At 36.0% G+C, this 22896-nt stretch overlaps 1 protein-coding gene across 4 annotated transcripts; it reads left to right on the top strand.

Moving 5' to 3' along the window:
- The first annotated feature begins 3451 nt into the window (after positions 1-3451).
- On the top strand, positions 3452-22377 carry LOC100250039 (uncharacterized). 4 transcript variants are annotated; one of them, XM_002271565.5, is made up of 10 exons: positions 3452-3710; positions 12534-12696; positions 12804-12906; positions 13644-13756; positions 17693-17761; positions 18527-18642; positions 18734-18788; positions 21196-21316; positions 21597-21739; positions 22088-22377. In XM_002271565.5, exons 2-10 carry the CDS (start codon positions 12556-12558, stop codon positions 22187-22189), a joined length of 963 nt encoding a protein of 320 aa, XP_002271601.1. In that variant the 5' UTR covers positions 3452-3710; positions 12534-12555; the 3' UTR covers positions 22190-22377. The 4 variants fall into 4 exon arrangements, with proteins under 4 accessions (XP_002271601.1, XP_010653152.1, XP_059594850.1 ...); XM_010654850.3 differs by having other exon boundaries at positions 3453-3710; positions 13659-13756; XM_059738867.1 differs by lacking the exons at positions 18527-18642; positions 18734-18788 and having other exon boundaries at positions 3509-3710; positions 13659-13756.
- The last annotated feature ends 519 nt before the right edge of the window (positions 22378-22896 follow it).

Raw genomic sequence — 22896 nt, 5'->3', positions numbered from 1 at the left:
TTTTATTTTTTTTTTTTAACTTCAATTTTTGTTGTCTTAGTTTTGAAGAAAAGCAATTCCGTGTAAGAACAATGAAATTTTCACTTTTCCTTAAATTTGCTATAAAAGAAAAAAAAAATTAAAAATAAAGAAAGGGTGTTGGCGTTAGAAAGCAAAGAAAGCACTGAAAATTTTAATGATGGGATGGATTAGTCTTGTTTATGAGGAATTTTACCAAAATTAGGAAAAATGAAATAATAGTTTTAAAGTAAGATCCAAGTTAATGGAATGTGGTTCTTATAAGTTATGTGACTATTTTTACTTTCCTATGAATGTTATCTTTTAGAGAGAGAGAGATGATATAAAAGCATATTCTTCTTGCAGATGTTATAAATTAACATTGAATATTTATGAAGTTTAAATTAATTTAGTTGTGCTTTGTAAGAAATATTAGGGGTGGAGTTTTTCGTTGAACTTGTGAGGAATAGGTTGTCCAAACAGCTCACAAAGGTTGAAGGAGTAGCGTTTTTTGAATTTTTTGTTTGTTTATTTATTTGAGCAACGACGATTTTACTCTTATTATATATTTAATATTTTTATGATTTAGAGTTTTGTTTTTTTAGAGTGTGTTACTATAATTGTGAGGAGAGAGAGAGTTTCACCATTATACTCTTTTTTTTGTTTCGTGCTCTTGAGTATGACGATTATCTTAAATTAAAAATTGTTGATTTAAGCAATGTGAAAAGCATTTAAGTCATTAGTTTTGACCAATGAATGGGGAGGTGCCTTCAAATTGACTACTCTCTTAAAAGAGTCAAAGAAACAATTTTAGTTAGAGGGGTAAATAGGTAATTTTAGTTTTTAAACCTAAAATTTAATTTTTTTTTAAACAAATATGAGTTATCTTGATTAATTTGGGATATTCAAGAATATGAATAAAAATTTAATCACACATGCCATATGAAATGTGCATGGAAAACTACTTATACGACCTCTCATAAACTTAATTTTCAAATAGAAAAATCACTATTTTAATCGATAACAAACAAATCCATTAATAATAGGAAATAAGTACACAAATTTATTTAAATCAAATGATACTTTAGAAATTATATTAGTTAGGACCTACACATGCTTTTAGGTTTGTAATGTGATACTTTGTGCTTTTTAATGAACGTCTTATTCCTTGAGGAGATATAGTGGGCCACCTCTAACCTTACCTCAAATATAGATTCGACTCTTGAGAGTTTTAGAAATGTGTAGCAAGATGTTGGCAATCTTGAATTAAGGTGTGTATATTTCAACTTCATAAGCTATATTTATATAATGAAAACCTTGGTGGGTTGGATCCAATAACAACAATTTTAAATTGCATATTTTATAAAGTAAAACAAAATTTGCAAAAATAGACGTCTCAACACGTCATATAAAAATCAATATTTTCCAACCATTTTGACTTGTTTCATACAACCAAATCATGCTTATTCCATTGTCATTACCCTTATCAACGACACTCAATCGTGCTTACTTGAATAGCCATATGTTTAAATTTAATAATGTTTGAAATAAAATTAAAAAGTTAAACTAGATAATCCAACTTCACCAAGAACAAACTTATAAGACAAAACATATAATTTTGTTATTCTCAAAAATTTTATGGATGGTGACCACTATATGAAAGTTTCCTTGAATAACACATCATCAATCAACCAAGTTAACGTTACCACATATTCAAGTTAAAATATCTTTTAAGATGTATGAAAAGAAATGTTGATTGGTTACCAAGTACCCTTCAACAAACAAAACTACTTACAATATCTAAAGTTGTAAATTAAATCCTAAATTAAACTTCAATTCTATAAAGATTAGCGTCTATATCTATATAAGATTTCCTTCACCAAAAAAGATGAAAAAAAGAGAATAAGATATAGCAATTATACAAAGTAAATAATAACAAATGAAAACATGCCTTGAAAGTACTTATTGCGATGAGAAAAACAATTTGAATATCAAGCTATAAGAGGTTTAATTTGTTAACCAAACATTTATAAACTTTATGAGAAAATAATTATTTTAAAAAATAATTTTGGATACATAAAACAAAATAAATATAAGTACTAAAATAATGATTATATTTTTACATTGATTCATGATACCAATAACACTTTTGAAGCGAGATTGAGTCACCTTGTGAATTAAATTGTCAAGGTCTTCAACTCACTACTCTCATATAGTGGATGTGTTACTTGTGTGGTGTATGTTGTTAAAAATAAAACAACAAAAAGACATAAGAATAAGAGTGTGGCTTGAGACTTCAACTTATAAAAAATTGTACATCTTTTAATATTCCCATCAAAGACTATATGGGAGTTATAGTCATTATTTACATCCATTATGTACAAATTAATGGGTAATGGTGGGTTATGAACTTGAATGCATATCTATAATTGCATAGGTTATACTTTTCAATTTTCCCCCATTATTTATAAACATAATGTACCAAATAAATTTCATAATGATAGGGTTACAAAAGTTGTAACACCACATTCATATGAGTTAAATTTTCTAACTCCCTATTTATAATTTGAGTCTTCCATACATAAGACTCTTGAATGCCCAATCAATTGATTCACCTATCAATCAATTGATACCCTTAAATAATATTTACACAAACGTAATTATATATGGTCACACATTATAGGCAAAAAGCTAACATAATCAACATATTAGTGATTCACGAGCTTATGACATTCACATGTCTATCATAACATCAATGATAGATGATATCTTATTAATCATTACATAAAGCTTAAATTTGAATGAAAATATTATAAATGTCTCAATATGACAAAAATAATCATTTCCTTATATCGCTTATTTATCAAAAGAAAACCTCTCCTTACTATTACCAACTGATTGTGAAAAAGAGGATCGTATAACATGATTTCATCCCACTAAATGAGTTTATTATGGTTTCCTCGAGTTTATCCAATGACATACCACACACAAATCTTTTGAATTTGCTTAAACATAAAATTAAGTTCAACCTACCCCATTTTTAAGCTTGTTATGCTGCTTGGAGACCTTGGTTTAATGATTAGAGGGGTTGAATATGGAAATAGAAGAATTATTTTATAGGATACAACCTTAAAAACATTGTCATTTCAATTCTCATTAAGATACACATACATTGGAAATATCGAATTACTAGGTCAGTCATGATTTAATCGAAACCTCAATTCGATGAATAGAGGGTTGGATATGGATAGAGATGAACTATTTGATAAGACACATGTCATTTGATGTTTAGTGAAAATGATTTGTTGAAAATAACATCATATCAAATCATGATTTTTAAGCCAATCTATGTTGATTCGATAAAATTCAAATTTAGCTTCAATTAAACAATTAACGCCATAAAGATTCTTCCCAGTCACTCTTAGGAGTTAGGCCACGTAAAATTGAACCTTCCTATCTTTTGTCCTCTTTTCCTTAACAAACAAGCAAAGAGAGAGAGAGAAAAAAAAAAAAAAAAAAAAAGGAAAAAAATCCAATTAAAAAACAAACCAAAAGGAAAAAAAGAAACAAAAATCTCCCTCGTCTTTTGCCGACTTTTTGAAGCTTCCACCGTCAGACCACCTCTTCGAGAACCTCACCGCCACCGTCGCCGTCGACTACAGCTGCCGCTGCAGTCAGCACTGCGTCTGCGACGCTTGAGACTCGACCCCAAGGTAATGACTCTCACCGGCCTGAGTACGATCCGGATCTGAACCCTAATCGATCTGGTTTTTTGATCTGCTTATTATTTATTGGTCCATGTTGTTTCTTTCTGATTTCTGGTGCGGTGAAGGTTGTGTTGAAGTAGTGCTGATCTTACTGAATTGTTTTGCTGTCGTGTTGTTTTTTGGGCAATCAAATATGGAAACGGTGGTGAATTTAGGTGATTATTAAGTTGTGCTCGAATTGAGTTCGAGTAGAGGTGGTAGCTAATTTAGAGAGAATTCAAATGGTTGTTTCAGTATTTGATGTTTTGAAATTCAGGTGATTGATTTCAGAGTGCGCTGTTTTGCTAATATGTTGGTTTGGCTGATCAAATAGGAAAAAAAATGGTAGATTTAGGTAATTAATGAGTTGGGGGTTGAATTAAGTTCAGAGGAAATTCGGACCATTGTTTCAGTATTCAAAGTTTTGAATTTTATGTGATTAATTTCGGTATTTGATGTTGTGCTGATGTGTTGGTTCAGGCAATCGAATATGAAAGGATGAGTTGATTATTGAGTTGGGCTCGAATTGAGTTCAGCTATAGATGGTAGGTAATTTAGAGAGAATTTTGAGTGATTATTTTGGTATTTGTTGAAATTATAACATAAGCTGTAATGGAACATGGTGAGTTTGGCACTAGCTCTTGATATGGAGATGGCCTTGTTGAGTGAAGTAAAAAGATGGTTAGTTGAGATTTTAGCTACAAAATGTGAAGTGTATTGAATGGAGAAACAAAAATATTGTTGAAATAAAGCTACCAAGACTAAAAACCTTTGATCAACCCTTGTTAAACTGCCTCTGGAATAGCTGGGCCAGGCACATCTACTGCCAAAATAAATGGCAAGAAGATATGTTTCCCGTGCCTCAATTCTCTATAGCCCAAACCCTTGGCTTTGCCATCTTAACAAAGATAATGGAGTCTAAGAATCGCTTAAGCTCTCCTTAACTCAGTACCAAACCCTTTTTGGCACTTCACATGATCCAAGACACCCCAGTTAGTATGATTATAAGCTTTTTCAAAGTCTATGTTAGACATTGTTCTCTCTATAATATTTTTTTATCCTACATAAATTTGTTATTACAGATACTGCATCAAGAATCTGTCCACCTTTAGCATTGTTTTAGCTTTAGTTTCATGCATTGCAAACATGTGTTCAGACTAAAACTCCTTCCATGACCTTATAGGGACTTTCAAATCATGTTAAAGGATTATAATGAAGTGGTCAGGTCTGGTTGCCTTATCCATCTCCATGTCACAAATTCTATGATCTCCTCTTCCTTGGAAGATTTCTCAAACAGTGTGGCATTCTGCTCAGAGAGAGGATACCAATTAACATCTTACTCCCTAGGCATCATTGACTCTTTGGCTGTATACAGCCTAGAAAATAACTAAAAGATTTCCACAATTTGATCCCCTTTTTTAATGGGTAAAGATTTCCATAAATTGATCCTTGCTCTCAATGGCCTTTCCAATTCTCTTGGTACTTAATAATCTATTTCTTTTTTCTTCCATTTAATCCATTCAACTCTAGGTGCTTGTCACTTTTTAACAACCAACTTATATAATATTTCTTCAATATGTTTCTTAGCGATTTTTATAATCTTGATATTATCTTGAAGCATCCTGTCTGCACCCATTGAAAAGATCGATTTGCTATTCTCTCTCTCTCTCTCTCTCATAGGAAAAATAGGGTTAAATATATCATTTAGGGCACTTGAACAAAAAAGGAACAACCCAAGTACAAGTGACATACACAAGCTATGCAAAGGCAAAAGGAAAAAAATTGAAGAACAAAGAATTAAGTTCCTTTGCCAAACTAACCAACTCTTGATTTATCAACCAAGATGAAGAAGGAAAGGTCAATGACTTCTAACTCCTTGTTAGACCAAAAGAACAATATTTAGAAACATATTTTTCATCATCAAAATGGACCATTGCATCCTTTCAAAGATTCTACCGTTCTTGTCTTTTCGATTGTATCTAAAGGCTAATTAGTCCTTACCTGACTCTTTCTTCATGCGAATTTTGTAAGTGTGTTTGAGTTTCAAACCTATATTTCCTAGCGTTTAAATTAACTTCAATCATTCTAAAGGAATGAAGACTCAAGGCTCGTATCTCTCTTCCGTTTGTGCAACCAATTCCTAAGACAATTCTTTTTCAAGCCTAACCTTGAGTGTGCATGGCCTTCTAGATCTTTAGCCAAAATGGGTCTGATTTGTGTTTGTTTCTAAAGCTATTTTTCAAGGTTATGGACCCTAATTAGTGCATATCATAGGAATGATGTTTTGGCTATCAAACCTTGTGTGCCTGTCTGAAGCCTCATCTTTATAGAGTCGTTTAAGTTCCAGGTGCATCAAGTGATCAATCTCTTAGTCTCCTTGTCCCAAGAAGTCTCACAAACTTTGAAGGAGCTGCACTCCACTTTATGCAGGATCAAAGCCTCTGTTATCACCATTTGCAACATCCCTTAGATTTTCCAATTACACCATGGAGTCCACACTATGATTGGAGCATAGTTGTGAAAGGCGCGCCTAGGCTCCAGGTGGCTCGATGCCACCCTCCGGCGCCTCGCCTGAAGGCAGGCAATGCCCCTTCACGAAGGTGCCGCTTATGCCCGCAAGGCGCGAAGCGGTCCATAGGTGCGCCTCGATTCCTTACCTTCTTTTTCCACTTCCTCTTCCTCCTCCTCCTCCTCCTCTTCCTTGTCTTCTTTTTCTTCTTCTTCTTCTTCCCCCTTACCTTCTTCTTCCTCTTCCTCTTCCTATTCCTCCTCCTCTTCCTCCTGTTGCTTCTTCTTCTTCTTCTTCTTCTTCTCCCTTACCTTCTTCTTCCTCTTTCTTTTCTCCCTTACCTTCTTTTTCCTCTTCTTTTTCCTCTTCCTCTTCCTCTTCCTCCTCCTCTTCCTCTTTCCTTCTCCTCCTCCTCCTTTTCCTTCTTCTTCTTTTTTTTTTTCTTCTTCTCTTTCGGCGTCGGGTTGCAGAGGGAAGCCCTAATTTCTTTTTTTATTTTTTAGGACCAAAATGACGTCGTTTGGTCCTTGTTCTTTTAAAAGATCATGGTCCAAAACGACGTCGTTTTGGCCCTTTTTATTTTAAAAAGAACAGGTCAAAACAATGCCGTTTTGGGGCTTGTTCCTTTAAAATAAAAAATAGGCCAAAACGACGCCGTTTTGGCCTTGTTTTCCTTTCCAATCTCCTTTTCTGGTTGTTTTCAACCCGACAACTCTCCCAAATTTTGCCCTAACCTCAGCCGTGTAGTGGAGAAGTGAAGAAGACGAAGAAGTGGAGGAAAAATAAGAGAAAAATAAAGGAGAAATATATGTAAATTAGGGTGCGCCTCACTTCACTAAAGCCCGTGCCTTAGGTGCGCCTTGCGTCTCAGGCTCTAGGACTATTTTGCGCCTTGAGCCTTTTAAAACTATGGATTGGAGGGCCTCACGGCTCTGCTGCCACTTATGCTTCAAACCATTTGATTTCTAGGATGATTTGTTTTGTTTAATACTTTAACTTGAAAGACACTTTTGCCTTCACCATTTGACCCATATTGTTTTGTCATCCCATGCTTAATTCTATTACTGGTAAGACTTCATCAGCTGTGCCACTATTTGTAGGTTGGTTTTGACCTGCCTCCTTAGTCTGCTGGCTGTTGCCCTTGATAACAATTCCATCATAGGTAAGAGATTGGATTTTAAGAGCTACTTGTCTTCTATACAGGTCTTACTGTAAAAGTCTTGTCCTTTCTAGCTGGCTTTGTCAATATGCTTTCTCCTTCTACATTTAACGTGTCCTATTAATGTTTTCCCACTCTTTTAAATATTCCACCCGCTTGTTGATGGCTTTAAGTTGCCCACACGGGTTTCCATCCTTCTTAGCATTGATCTCCATTCATTCTAAAGTTACTGAGTCACACCTACTATTGTCAACAATTCTTCTTGCTTTATAAGCCCTAACTTCCACTGTTAAGGGTCCCCTATCCATACTTCCAATGTAGTAGAACCCTGTGGAGATGCTAAAGTTGTTTGAAATAGTGTGAGCTGGTGCAACTCATTGGTAAAGAATGAACTGTAGGGCCAACATTGAACCCATGTTGCTCTGGTTCAACTCTTCCTCTCTAGATTCCACAAGAGCTTCTTTGTGTTTCCAAAAATAGATTTTACAGCTTTACCTTTATGACCAAATCCAAAAATTCAATGCTTCTTCCGCCTGCTTATTATGAATATGTGAATCGATTTTCTCATATCCACAACTTTTGGCCAATGGTTCAATTCTGGAGCCCCTGGGAATGGATTAATAAACTTTTGGTATCGGCTTAGTCCTTGTATTATGTGTCCACTTGAGCATCTCTATTCTAGTTGTCATCCTTCAACACTTTCAATGCCAAATTCTTGACAATGGACTCATTTGCTTAGCATCAAGTCTGGGCTTTGTCTTTCCAGTTTTATTTGATGCTTTTGACAAGGCAATAAATCTATGGAGTTTAAGAAGTTTTCTTATAAATCTTATACACTTAATAATTCTAGGAAATTTGCATGTCATGCTTTATTTCTTATATGGTGACTAGATATTGGTTGTAGAAATGTGTGGTCTCCTACACACAACTAAAATTAATTTATGAAGATCTGGGATAAGGTTTTCTATCTATCCTGTTTTGTTGCAAATATTGGAAGGTTGAACAATTGAATCTCTCTTTTTCTATACTCCTTGTGTACTTTGGGGTGCTCTTTTGGCATTTATTTTCTAATATACATCTTTTTTACCTATATATATATATATATATATATATATATATAAACAACAATTGAATCTCTCTTTTCATGAGGGTAAAACTTAAAGAGGGATATAACAAATTCTATAGGGGATTTTCTTAAAATGCCTATTTAAGTGTAAATGACACACAATCCTTGAGGCTTGGCCTAAGTGGTATAGGGTTGGGAAAGGTTTGTGGGTGGTTCTAGGTTCAAGTCCCAATGGAGAAGAATTTACCTATCGAAAAAAAAAGGAAAGAGAAAAAGAAAAAGAAAAAAAAAAGAAAAAGAAATTAAAAGAAGAAAAAAAGTCTAAATGACAAAATAGGCCAATAAAGAAGGTGATTGCTAGGTGTCATGATTTTACCTTTTTTTTTTTTTTTTTTTTTCATTGGGTAGATATTTAAGGATGTTTTACATGCTAACATATTTTATCAACTCGTCTTGAAGACTGACCTTGCCTTAATTGAGGAAGCCTTGAGGTATGGGAATGTCCTTGATCCTAAAGGAATTCTGGTTTTTGGGTTCTCTTCTTCCTTCTCTTTTTTTCCCGGTTGGACTCCAAAGGGGGAGTATTACGACTATTTTGGGGCTGTTTGTGAGACCGTCTAGGGGGAAGACTGTCACTCGTTGGGAGTTGCTGGAGATAAATAACGGCTGCAATGAAGTAAGAAGAGTGGAGTTGAACTCAGTTCAAACTAAGCCACAAGAAGTAAGAGGCTGGGAGGAGGTCAGTTGGGAGGAAAGTGATCTGACTAGGTTCAGCAATTTCCTAGGGTTTCTGACAGAGGGATTGGAGAAAGATATTCTGGATTTTTTGGTTAAAATCAGAAAGAGAAGGGAAAGAATTCACAGCAAAACTCTTTTGGAGAAATCTAAATTCGAAAATGAATTAAAAAGACTAGAGTGTACCATTAACTACGAGAGGGGGAAAAAACAGAAATGTGGTATGCAAGGAAGAGGGTGCCAAATCATGGAAGTCCAATGAAGTTAAAGCTTCTAAGTTGGAATGTTTGTGGAGCTAATGATAGTTCTGAAAGAAAGGTGATTAAGGCCCTGATTAGAAGTCAGAGGGTGGATTTGTTTTGCCTCTAGGAGACAAAAATTCAGGCAATGTCGGAGGGTGTGGTGAGGAGTTTGGGCACTGGAAGATTTCTAGACTGGGGTGCCTTGGATGCTTCTGGCTCTGCGGGAGGGATCTTGATTTGTTGGGATAAAAGGACACTGGATGTGCTTGAATTGGAGGTGGGTCAATTCTCAATTTCCTGTAGATTCAGTAATGTAGAAGATGGGCTCATTTGGATTTTCACAGGAGTGTACGGGCCTTTCTCTAGAGAGGAAAGGGAATGTTTGTGGGAGGAGTTAGGGGCGATTAGAGGCATTTAGGATGATCCCTGGTGTCTAGGGGGTGACTTCAATGTCATCCTCTCCCAAAGGGTAGGTAGGGAAGACTAATTGGTGCAATGAGAAGGTTTGCCCAGATTGTTGACGAGCTAGAGCTACTTGACCTTCCTAATGTAAGGGGGGTTGCTTACTTGGAATGGGGTAGGAATAATCGGTTGTGGGCTAGACTGGATAGATTCCTAGTGACCCAAAATTGGCTTGACCAATTCAGTGGGGTTTATATACCACTTTCCTGGTCCTTATTCCAAAGAAAGAGGGTGCTGAGTACTTGGGAGACTTTTGACCCATCAGCCTTTTAGGGGGATTGTACAAGCTTTTGGCCAAGGTGCTGGCAAATAGGCTGAAGAAGGTTTTAGGAAGGGTGGTTTTTGTGGATCAAAATACGTTTGTGACGGGCAAACAGATTTTGGATGCTTCGCTTATAGCGAATAAGGTGATTGACTCCTGGCAAAAACGAAAAGAGAAAGGGTTGATATATAAACTGAACATTGAAAAAGCCTATGACAGCATAAATTGGAAATTTCTTATGAAGGTATTGCATAAGATGGACTTTGGGTCTCGGTGGATGGATTGGATTTGGCGGTGCATTTCAACTGCCAAATTCTCTGTTCTGGTCAATGGGGTGCCAGCAGGCTTCTTCTCGAGCACCAAGGGGTTGTGTCAAGGAGATCCTCTTTCTCCTTACCTTTTTGTCTTGGGAATGGAAGTGCTAAGTGCACTTATAAGAAGGGTTGCTGATTGGGGGGGGGGGGGGGGGGGGGGGGGGGGTTTCATCTCAGACTGTAGATTTCAGGAGAGAGGAGGGATGGAGATAAATGTCTCCCACTTACTCTTTGCTGGCGATACAATCATATTCTGTGAAGCAAGGAAAGAGAATCTAACCTTTTTAAGTTGGATTTTGGCTTGGTTTGAGGCTACGTCCGACTTAAGGATCAACCTGGCCAAAAGTGAATTAATTCTAGTTGGTGAGGTGGAAGAGATTGAGGAAATGGCAGTGGAGCTAGGGTGTAGGGTGGGGTCTCTGCCCAATGTCTACTTGGGGCTGCCCTTAGGAGCTCAGCACAAGGCTCCTTCTATGTGGGATGGGGTGGAAGAGAGAATGAGGAGAAGATTAGCTTTGTGGAAAAGACAATATATATCCAAAGGCAAGAGAATCACCCTCATTAAGAGCACGCTAGCCAGCATGCCGATTTACCAATTGTCCCTCTTTCAAATGCCCAAGATTATTGCAAGAAGGCTTGAAAAATTACAAAGAGACTTCCTTTAGGGAGGGGGAAGCTTGGAAAGGAAAGTCCACTTAATCAAATGGGAGGTCGTGTGTGCTCAAAAGGAGAAGGGTGGTCTAGGCATAAGGAAGATTGTCCTTTTGAACAAGGCCCTGCTGGGAAAATGGATTTGGAGATTTGCCTTTGAAAAGGACAATCTTTGGAAGAAGGTGATTTTGGTGAAGTATGGCCAAGAGGGTTTTGGATGGAGGACTAATGAGGCTCGTTGGACGTTTGGAGTGGGGATTTGGAAGGAGATTCTGAAGGAGGCAAACTGGTGTTGGGATAACATAGAGTTTAAAGTGGGTAAAGGGACTAAAGTCAAGTTCTAGACTGATCATTGGTGTGGCAATGCAGCGCTGTCCCAAAACTTCCCTTAGTTATTCGCCTTGGCGGTCCATAGGAATGCAACGGTTAATGAAGTGTGGGACCCTAGTTTTGGTCAAGGAGGTTGGAGTCTTAGATTCTCTAGAGATTTTAATGATTGAGAGCTGGATTTGATAGGAGATTTGCTTAATATGTTGAGGGACTTTAGGATATCTTCAGATGAGGATTCGGTTTTTTGGAAAGGTGGGGGAAGTGGTATTTTTGGGGTTAAGGATGCTTATAATCTGTTGGTTGCTCCAAACGATTTCGCTTTCCTAAAAAAGTGCATTTGGGTGGATAAGGTTCCGACTAAAGCTGTTTTTTTTGCTTGGGAGGCCATGTGGGGGAAGATTCTCACCCTGGATAGGCTTCAAAAACGGGGATGACAGCTCCCTAATCGCTGTTTTTTGTGTGTTTGTGAAGAAGAAACTGTAAATCATATTCTTTTACATTGTATAGTGGTCAAGGTCCTCTGGGAGATCGTCCTTGCCTTGTTCGGGATTCAGTAGGTGTTCCCAGAGACAGTTAAAGAGATGTTATTCAGTTGGAGGGGCCCTTTTGTGGGGAAAAAAAGGAAAAAGATTTGGATTTCCATTCCATTGTGTGTTTTTTGGACGGTCTGGAAGGAAAGGAATAGATTAGCCTTTTTTTGGGGGGGGGGGGTGTTCTTAGCTATATAGAAGCTCAAAATTCTTTTGTATGTAATTTGTAGAGTTGGGCTAGGGTGTATATTGGAGAGGAGTCCTCTTCACTCTTAGGCTTTTTGGAGTGGCTAGCGTCCACTTAAGGGCTGGTGAGGTTGCTTGTTTTTTGCGTTTTTAGGTTTAGGTTGCTGTGTATACGCCCTGTATGTTTGTGGCTTTTTGCCTTTTTAATCTATTTTGTGCTTATTTATAAAAAAAAAAAATATTTTATCAACTTGTCCTTTGTTTTAGATAAAATATTGTTAACACCTCATGATGATGCTTTTGATGCTGTTTGGATTCTTATGAATAAGTTGTTTATCTTACAGGCTGATCTATCAAGCCTACCCCATGACATCAAAAACATTGAGGAGAAGGCTCCATCATGGAGATGTTGATGGAAAAAGGCATGAGCATTTAGAGACATCGGGTTTGGATGGTTTAAATGAACCTTTACTAGGCAATTATGAATATGATGATAAAGATTCAGAGGTGAGCCTTTTTTTTGGTTGTTTGAAATACTGTTGGTTGATATGGTTAGAAGCTTTGTTTTAATATTTTTCTTTGTTTTATTTGATTGATATTTTGCTACATCTTAGGGGCCTGTGCTTAAAGACCTCTGGGATGATGAACGAAGGAAGGAGCACCAACACTGGACGATATTATTTTCCCATTTGATTGCAGAATGGGCACAATGGTTAGGTGTGTATCTTTTTTAATTTATAGGGAACAAGATTTTATGAAGGGAAAAGGTGGCTGTCCCCTCATTTCTTATGAAAGGGACAAAAGAAAAGAAACTATGAATGCCTAACACCTAATAGCATACTCAAGGAAACACAAAATCTTGGTCTTCATTTATGTGGTTTAATATTTGTAAGACTAAAGAATATAACGCTAGGTCCTTTAATTGGTACTAGATCTTCTGGTAGTCCCAATATGGTTTCAAAACTTGGTTTGTACTTGATGAATACTGGATTATTTACATGGAGAAGAGAGAATGTGACCAATAAGAATGAGATATAGTGTGGTGCTAAGATTCATTTTTTTGGGAGAAAAGAGAACAGAGAGACTACCTGCTTCCTTCAATAGAGGTAAAGTGGTAGAGAAGAGAGCGTGAAGGAACAGAGTGTGTGTGAAAGACCTATGTAGTGTTTGGTCTGTAAAATGAGGTATTACTAATGGTGTAAGATGACATCGGGGCAACCACTACTGGTCCACCCAATGTTAAAAAAGTATAAGAATATTAAAGAAAAGGAGTGACATGCATGCATCTCAGGTAAATTCCTAGGTATGCTTAAATGCACTTGGCCTGATCCAGGCAGAGGCTCTCCTCATGTGTCTTTTTAGTATTTGAGCATTTTTTAGTAGCAGTAGTTGGAAAATCTCACTACCCTTTTAGATCTTTGGTTGGCTGATAAATGTCATATTGGTCATTGTAGCTAATATTGTTATAGGTTCTGGAACGCTCCTTAAACGTCTTTTGCCCTTTGATTCTACAACACAAAATGGTCAAAGCAAGAAGATATTGCCACCTTCACTAAGTCCTTTACAGGTATAATCTATTGTCTAAATTTATATTTGCACTTTGCCATGATTTATTGTATCTTCTAGACAAAAGGAAATTTTAATTTATTTGTAACATATATTATGCATAAATGTATCTTTTTTATTTTGTCAAATGCTTCTCATTGTATATGTTTACAATGATTGTGCAAAACAAATTTATTTGTTTTCTTTGCATTCTTAAGACACAATTGCTTGTGTTATGTGAAGGAAATGGGTGTGCTTAGATGGTGGCTAGGTGTTCCAATGCTACTGCCATATGAAAAATGGTGGTTTCAGTTGGTTAGGTCCCTAAGCACAAGGACCTCTATTGTGGCACTTGGTAAGAGATCCCTAGTGGTCATTTTTCCATATGGTTTATGCTTACCAACCTCAATTTTCAATGAAGGAAGGAGGTGGTACATGGAGTGAATGTAGAAAATCATGAAAACATGTTTATGTGTGTTTTTCTCTAGGATGGATTTTTAAAGTATTGGAATGTAAATGCAAAAACAGAAAATGGGAGAAAATTAAAAGGAATTTAGTGCCCTGTGTTACCTCTGATGAGTCTCATGCATGCAATGTGACCTATGTCTTGGATTGGTGCCATAGTCATAATGACACTAGTGTCCTCAACTTTCCCTTTATTGCTTCGACCAACCTAGGTTATGCTACAAGATAGGCTTGTCCTCTTAACTAGGATTGACAATTCGTGTTGGTGGGTCGTGTTTGTATTGTGTCAAAGTCTAATCATTCAACTACATAGGTTAACCCAATCCCAATACAAATGATATTCAGGTAAAAAACATAAACTCAAATACTATCTAATTATTAAACAGGTGACACGTCGTGTAATCCATTTAACCCATTTAATAATCAGGTCTTTCTATTTAGTAATGAAGTTGAGTTAGGTCTTGCATTAGTCTATATGATTAATATCTCAACCAAACATGTTTATGATTCAATTTACTTATTTATTTAAAACCAATTTTAAAATGAGTCAAATTTGGGTTAAACAGTTTAAAGTTGTAATTAGGTTAATTGACACAATTATTAAATGGGTCAATTCGGGTCAAATGTGTATCATGCTGGTTGACCTAACCAATTTATTCTAATCAACAATTATTGTGCTCCTTGTTTTTTTAAAATAAAAAATTTATTAGACACATTCTTTGAGATGAATTTTTAAGTTAAAGTGAAAGACAAGAAATCTTTCCAAAAATACAAGGGATGATAAAAAAGGAAGAGGGAAATAACCACCAAGAATATCAAGGTAGAGATACATACCAAGGATGAAACAAGAGCATGGACAAAATATAGATACAATGTGTAACTCAAGGGTTAAAAATCCCCTGCAAAAGAATTCATCTTTTTGACTCCATGTTCTACTAATTGATCTACAACATCGTTAGCTAAACACAGGGCCAAGAGAAGGAACAAGCCAAGTTACAAGCTAGATCTAGAATTTGACGAAGACACATGTTGTATTTGCCAAGACCTCTCTCTGATTTAGACCATCATGAGATCTTCCACCCATAAATTGAATAAGATCTAAAGCTCTCCTACCGCATTCATGTGGTCTATAACCTGGCTCCATCCCAGCCCTCTGATACCCCTTATACCGCTTATGGCTCACATGTCCTCTGAGTTGAGTTCATTTCTGCTCTGAGTCAACTCAGGATTTGCTTCTTGTAAGATGATGTCTTCTCCGACCACTGTTATTGTTGCTGTAATGATCCAAGCACCATCTGTAACTCTCAATATCATAGGGATCACTGCATTCTCCCTCACCTCAACCCTTAAGCAAATCTGGAGAGCTAAACAAATTTTGTTGTGTGTGTGTCAATCTCAATAACCCTTCCCCACCCATCAGCATTCCGTAGCAAATGCTTTGCAGTCCACAAATGGAAAGGCACTGCTCTCACCTCAATCTACCCCCTTTGAAGTGATCCCAAAATTGCAGCATTTACACTTGGATTCGGTCTATACACTTTAACCTTTATCTTTTCATTCACTGGAATGAACCTTTTCTCATGCAGATATTTGGCTTTATCTGTAGAATCAACAAAGAAAATTCCTCATGACTCAGAGATAGGAGTAAAGAAAACCACCCCTTTCATCCCCAAATCTTTTGCTAAAGTTCTGCCTGCTATAATCCTACTCACAACTGCTACTAAAAGCTCACAAACCATAGCCCTTGCCCATTTCTTCACTGGTTCAAAACCTCCTCTGCTCAGTCCTTCCTCAGAATCACACTGGAAAAACTGTGCTTGGGCATACCAAAAACTATCTTTTCCTTGCCATTTTCTATATCTGAATTCCTCTAGAATCCATTGTCTGATAGGGAAAAGAAATCAAAGACACTATGGTTTCTCTTACTATTTCCCAACCACTGCTTTTATGTCCTGAAATCACCACGAGAGTTGTTTTCCATCTTGTTATGAACTTTGTGAGTGACAAACATCTATAATTAGGACTTATCATTGCCTCCAAGAGGTGCTCTCTAGTCTTACCTCTGTATTTACAGTTAAAAGTGATCTGTCCATCTCTGAGGCCTTCTTCAAATGGTTCAAGAACCAACCAATCTCTTCTTCCTCAAAACCCACAGAAAAAAATAGCTCCTTAAGTATGGTCTGTGGGTACCACCCATGGCCATCCATTCTCTCTGACAAACCTTACTTCAAAAGTTCTCTCCTCAAAGCAAGTTCTTCTCCAGCTGCTAGGTTTTCTAGAAAGTTGCTAGGTTTTCATAATTGGGCATTCTTACCATCTATTGCCTTGCTGGTGGCTTCCTGATCATGCGGGACTTAGAGAACTGGAGGAGGTGGGGGCATTCTTCATCTTGTGCAAATTCAGATAATTGGATGATGGTTTTTTAATGGGTTTTCTTGGATATATACGAGTGAGTGGACAACCTGAAAAATGATTTAGTGTGTGGAACTTGGAATGGTAAGAGGAATGATTTAGCGAGAAACTCAGAATGGTAAGAGGTTTACAAAAGAATCCTGGGCCAGCAGGGGTTAATTTCAATATTGTCAACAGTTAGGTTTGGTATAAATCAAAATATGTGTATCTTTTTATTCAATTTTTTTGTATGTTTGTTTGGCATACATTGGGGGTCCGCATCCTAACAATTAAGTTTTTAGGCAAGTTGGTAGCTTAATATGATATTAGAACTATGGTTAACTAGAGGCCTAAGTTCAAGTCTCTTCTATTGTTTATGTGCCCATCTATCATCTGTAGTCTTTAAGTGCTAATTTGTCTCCATGTGTGGGTATTGGGCTGCAGTTAGAGAAATGCTTAGCCTGGTTGACATTGTAGGCTTATATTCTAATAGTTTAAACTTTTAGGAAAGTTGGTAGCTTAGTATTTTATATATTAGAAATAAATGTGTAGGAGAACAGGTTTAAATAGGAGACACCCTTTCTGAGTTCAATTGATAAATTTGTTTTTTGATTTAAATTTATTTATTTATTTATTTTTGAGATTATCCTATTTGTTTTCATTTTCTTTTTCATTTATTCCCTTTCTGTGGGTGGTCCATGTATATCCCTGTGTGCATGGGTTTCTCTACCTTTGATGAATTTCATGACCTGTTCCTCTTTGTTTAACATATAAAAATTTTTGGTTCAGGCACAACTGGGCTGTAACTTAAAGTGGAATTGCTTTTGTTGCTTGCTTTTCTAGGATAAATAAAAGTAACAGCATAATCAAGAATTAACCATGCAACTGGAAGGAAATAAATTATTTGGGTCTAATCTTTGGATTGTTGTCCAGACATTATTAAGTTCATTTGCATTTTGTTTGTTACACTTTACAATTGATATGTGCAGTTGTCATTTCTCTCTTTAATAGGTTTATCTTATTGTATGTTTTTGTAAAATTGAGGGTCACTCGTTACAGCACTCTAATTTATCTGTGATGCTGTAAATTGAGTTTTTACTAGGGGGAAAGACTCAGAAATATGCAGCAAAGACTGGAAGTTCCTTTTGATGGTTCTTGCGTGGAGCATCAGGTAGTTGCCATCTGATATATGTTTCCAATCCTTCTGATTGTTCAGCTATCTATTGTTTATATTTTTTTAGTTCTTAAAATTGAGATTTGTTCCAGTTAAAAATGCATAGTGAAAGCATAATTGTAAAGAGAGAATATACAAATTTGTTCTAGTTAAATTACATGTGCTGCCATAAAATGCGATAGATATATTTACCTGTTCATAAAAGATGGGCATTATACAGACCTTTATCATGTTCTTTTGTATCCCTTTTCTGTGTTGTATAAATGCATTCTTGGAATCGTGCTGAGCTTTCCATGACATACAAAATCCAGATGCTGACATTTGCTGTTTCTTTGAATTTTTTGAACGATCTTTATTTATGTGCTGCTTGTCAGGCATGTGCAGAAAATCATCTCAGGTGTGATAGGAATACATTTAGACTCCAACATTGGTTTCAGAAAGATACATGTTGAGTACATGATGCCTATAGGTGTATCTAAGAGTGGTTTTCAGATAGAAGATCATCAATTGGACGTTCCAGAATCATGGACCTGTCACTTATTTTAGAGACACTACTCTAGATCTTATCATTTTCTTTAATCAGTGAACTTCCAGATATCCATATCATGGTTCAGCTATATGTATGCATGTGATACTCACTAGAAATGGGTTCATTGATGGAATGCATAATAGATGTTCAGAGGGAAAAGAAGCACTAGTTAGAGAAAACAGGAGTCTTTTTCCCTATTCTGAAGTTTAATGAATTTATCAATTGGTTTGCAGGATGCACTTAGAGAACTCTGGAGCTTAGCTTATCCTGGTAGGGAGCTCCCCTCTCTTAAGTCAGAGCTCTGGAAGGAGATGGGTTGGCAAGGTACTGATCCTTCGACAGATTTTAGGTGGGTAGAGGACTATACATAAACATATGGTATTTACAGACTTCTCTCATGTTCATGTGTATTAATGTGAATTTGGTCACACACATTTTAGGGGTGGCGGATTTATATCATTGGAGAATCTTATCTTTTTTGCCAAGAAGTATCCGGTTTGTTTCATGTTCTTTCTTTCCTTTTCCTTCAATGACATCACTTGAATTTTGTCCCCCTCATTTTAAGTCATGAGTATTTGGAGAACAGTCTGAGTGGTTTAGTCGTTGAGTAGGTAGAATAAGGTTTCTTTGAGCAGTTGCAATGCCCTAGTCCATGTTCCAGAAGGTGTGGCTATGATCTTGGAAAAATCAAATATGGACTGGTTGAATATAAATTAGTCACTGTTACAAAAGTAGATCAGTGAGATCTTTAAAATTCAAAATTGCATAAAAATGCACTTTTATGTTTTGCATGATATAAAACTTTTGGAGCGTACTTTGAGATGACTTAACATTCCAAGAACCATTCCTAGGTGTTATGGCAGGAGTGAGTATCATGTGGAGCACAAAGCTGTTTCATAAGTCTATCAAACTACCATTGTCGCACGAGAATCCTTCTAATAGAAAAATAATAGCAAATACTAGATGCACAAATTTTTATCCTTCTGAAACAACCACTCAATGCTTTCATCCATGTCATGACATATCATATCATAGCTTCAAATTTTTGGATGCTCTAGTTTTGTTCACAACTAGATGCCCAAAAGAGTTAAGCTAAGAACTTCAATGAATCACTGCATATTTGGTATTTAGGGATACTTATGTACTTCGTTATTCTGCTGTTAATAATTATTGGTCAGTTAAACAATTTATATAGTGTAGTGAACTTCAACAATCAATGAGGATCCTAAAGAATAAAGAAGGTAATGGAATTGGTGGCTTCATGCTTGCCCTGTATTGACCAATGGATTCAACTATGACTTTGAAACTCGGATTAGCAGCCATATGAAATGATATTGCAGCATCACATATTCCTGTCTCTATATGCATGCATGCTTATTCTCTCGCCTCTTTCTTGTAGTCACTAGTCTTCACTCATTGTCATTTGTTTTATCTTGCTATCCTTTCTATCTTGATTACCACCTCTGAATTAGGAGTAGAGGATGCATTCATAGACCTTTTCAGGTATTTTATACACACTTTTGCATTTTGATTGCCTCCAAATTACATCTCTTGCTTTTGATGCATCTTTTTTTATTTTTTTTATTTTTTATTTTTATTTTTTTTATGGTTACTTGCCTACAAAAATTGCATGGAAAAAAATCTACATCTTTCAGGTTTTCAAAATGTGCATACTTCAGTTGTGGATCCTTTCTCAAATCTTTAGATGCCGTTTTAACTTCCTAATGTTGAATATGAATGACAACATAAGTCATAAAAGCATGGAGAATTACAAACTAAGATAAAATCAAGAGAGATCTGAAATAGAAAAATGCCTTGATGATTTTCTCTACAATATTTTTTTGATCAGAAACAAAATATATTCATTAAGATGAAAAAGTTATAAGTTAAGGATGAAAAATTGTTTGAGCATAATCATGCTGGCTGGTGCTCTTAGCTTGATAAAAACCTTGCTTTTAGAATGACTTTCCCTCATAGGGCATCATATAACAGATTTATCTCAATTTCTGGTGTAACATTCTCCTTGTGTCTAAGTGTTGTCACTGTTCTAACGGTAATCTGGATCAACTCATCTGTTTTTGTTATAATTCTCTTTCTTCTTCATATATGAGTTTGTTTCAATGTATCCAAGTTGGTACTGTTGTTCTTCATCCACATTTGCTGGGGAACGCTTCTTAGAATTACATTGCAAATGTGGATACATTACTAATGCTAGGAGATATTTCAAGTTTGAGCATAACCATGCTGGCTGGTGCCCTGAACTTGATAAATTATTTACTATGATAGGGATTTAGGGTCGACCACAGATATTGGTGCTTCTTTGGGGTCAGCCTTTTCCTAGCTTGATGAAAACCTTGTGCCATCTTGTAATGTTGGAGAAAAACAGGCATAAAACAATCATGTCAATCCGAAGGATTCCAGAAGGGGAAGGCAACTTCTAATTGAAAACTTGTTTGCATTTCATATTTCCTCTCTCTCCCTCTCTCTCCTTGTGACACTCTGTATTCTCTCTCTCTGTCTCTCCCTCCTGTTAACACTCTGTTCTCTCTCATTCCCTCATTAACATTCTGTTCTCTCCCATTCCCTTATTAACATTCTGTTCTCTCCCATTCCCTTGTTAAAACTCTGTTCTCTCTCCCTCCCCTGGCTTTAATAATTGATTGATATGTACTTGGTTCCATATATCAAGTCCTTAACACCTATTTTCTTTTATATTGTGTGCTTACCTCCATAAATTGGGTGCTTAACCCTGTCCCCTAGGTGGGCTCCTTGTGAATGTTTGCCTACATTTAATTACACTTCCCGAGCAACAAGGAAGACCACGCAAGTATATATTACTACAAATGACATTTTTTATTCCATTGAACGTGGAGACATACTTTCTCTCCTTTTTCTTCAACAGGATACATTCCAGAGGTTGTTACACAAACTTGACGGAAACAGGGCCGATTGGGAGTATCCCTTTGCTGTAGCTGGCATCAATATTTCTTTTATGTTGATACAAATGTTAGATCTTCAATCAGGTAACATAAATTTCTAAATTTGAAAGTTATTTGATGTTTTATCATGCTAGTTGCTCTCTTTTTATGGTCAATGATAGAAAATACGCGATCAAAATATTGAACATTTCTGTTGTGCCACATCCAACTTCATATTGGATGCTTGCTTCCTGAAGCCCGCTCTTGATCGTAGCTGAAATTCATATTGATCTTTTTTAAAAGAAATACCGGGCTGTTGATTTTCTTTGTGTAAAAACACACGCTGGAATTTTCTCCATGCTAGTTGTTGTCATTGTTCTTGCAGGAAAGCCAACTTCTCAGGCAGCAGTCCGGTTTTTACAGCTACTTGGCGAAGATGAAATGGCATTTGACAACCTCTTCTGTGTTGCCTTTCAAATGATGGATGCTCAGTGGCTTGCAAAGCGCGCTTCATATATGGAATTTAATGTAAGTCATCCCAACAAACCATATTTTATCCCCTGATTTCTAACATGTTTGATGCTTTTGGAATTGCAGAAAACGATTTGAGACTTGTTTGAAATTGAGAACTGTTTTTTGGAACAAAAAATATTTTTTTAACTCAGAAAATACGTTTGACAGACTTTATTCAGAAAACAGTTTTTTGAAAACATGATTTTTAGAATAAATTGAGAAAACAATTTTTCATGATTGAGTTTTCAAGCAGAATTTTATTCTTGCCAGCAATTGAGAACCATTTTTAGAGTTGTCAAAAACCGTTTTTTGAAAACATCGTCGAATAGATGCTTTATTCTCCATTTTGGTTGTTTTCCGTAGGATGTTCTAAAGTCTACCAGAACACAACTAGAGCGGGAGCTTGAGCTTGAAGATGTCTTCAGTGTGAGAGATTTACCAGCATACAACATGTTGAGAAGATAGTCCGATTTGGGTTCGTTTATTTCATCACTCCTATGCAATTTCATTTTTGAACTCTCTAATCGTCATTACAGAAACTAATCCACCTACCCAGTCTTTGGTACCAAAACTGAAATTTGTGTTTACAGTTGGAATGAAATGTGGTTGAGTCCACCATTCAGCAATAAAGTGGTTCAGAACTCATTGATAAACAGAGACCCTAATGGGATGTTTGGTCCTTGGTAAAAGGATTAAAGACAAGAAAACTAGAATCGAGGAAAATGATTTTGTGGAAAATTAAGTATAATTAAAATTTTATGTATTATTAAATTGTTTAATTTTTATATAAGAAAAACAAATGAAATGAATTTTAAAGAAGTATGAAAAAATAATTTATTTATTTATAATATATTTTTTAACAAAATTTATTGTAATATGTGTACAATAAAGCATAATTTGGATATAAAAAAGAAAAAAAGAAAAAAAAAGGAATTGCATGGAAAATAATAACTTCAATTTGATGACCATGACATTTATATATTTAAATAATAAATAAATAAATTAGAAATAGTAAAGCTGTCCTATCTCAGTTAATGTTTTACACCTTAACCTTTTCAATTCTCGTCTCTTAAGCTTTTAACACTTTTCAATAACAAGTGTATTTTTCTTTTAAAATTGTTGTTTATTGTTCTGTCTCAACAACTTGGCCACTGCACTTCATGAAGAAAAAA

The sequence above is a fragment of the Vitis vinifera genome, chromosome 8, assembly GCF_030704535.1.
Source record: "Vitis vinifera cultivar Pinot Noir 40024 chromosome 8, ASM3070453v1".
Lineage (NCBI taxonomy): Eukaryota > Viridiplantae > Streptophyta > Magnoliopsida > Vitales > Vitaceae > Vitis > Vitis vinifera.
This window is presented reverse-complemented; position numbering and strand designations above follow the sequence as displayed.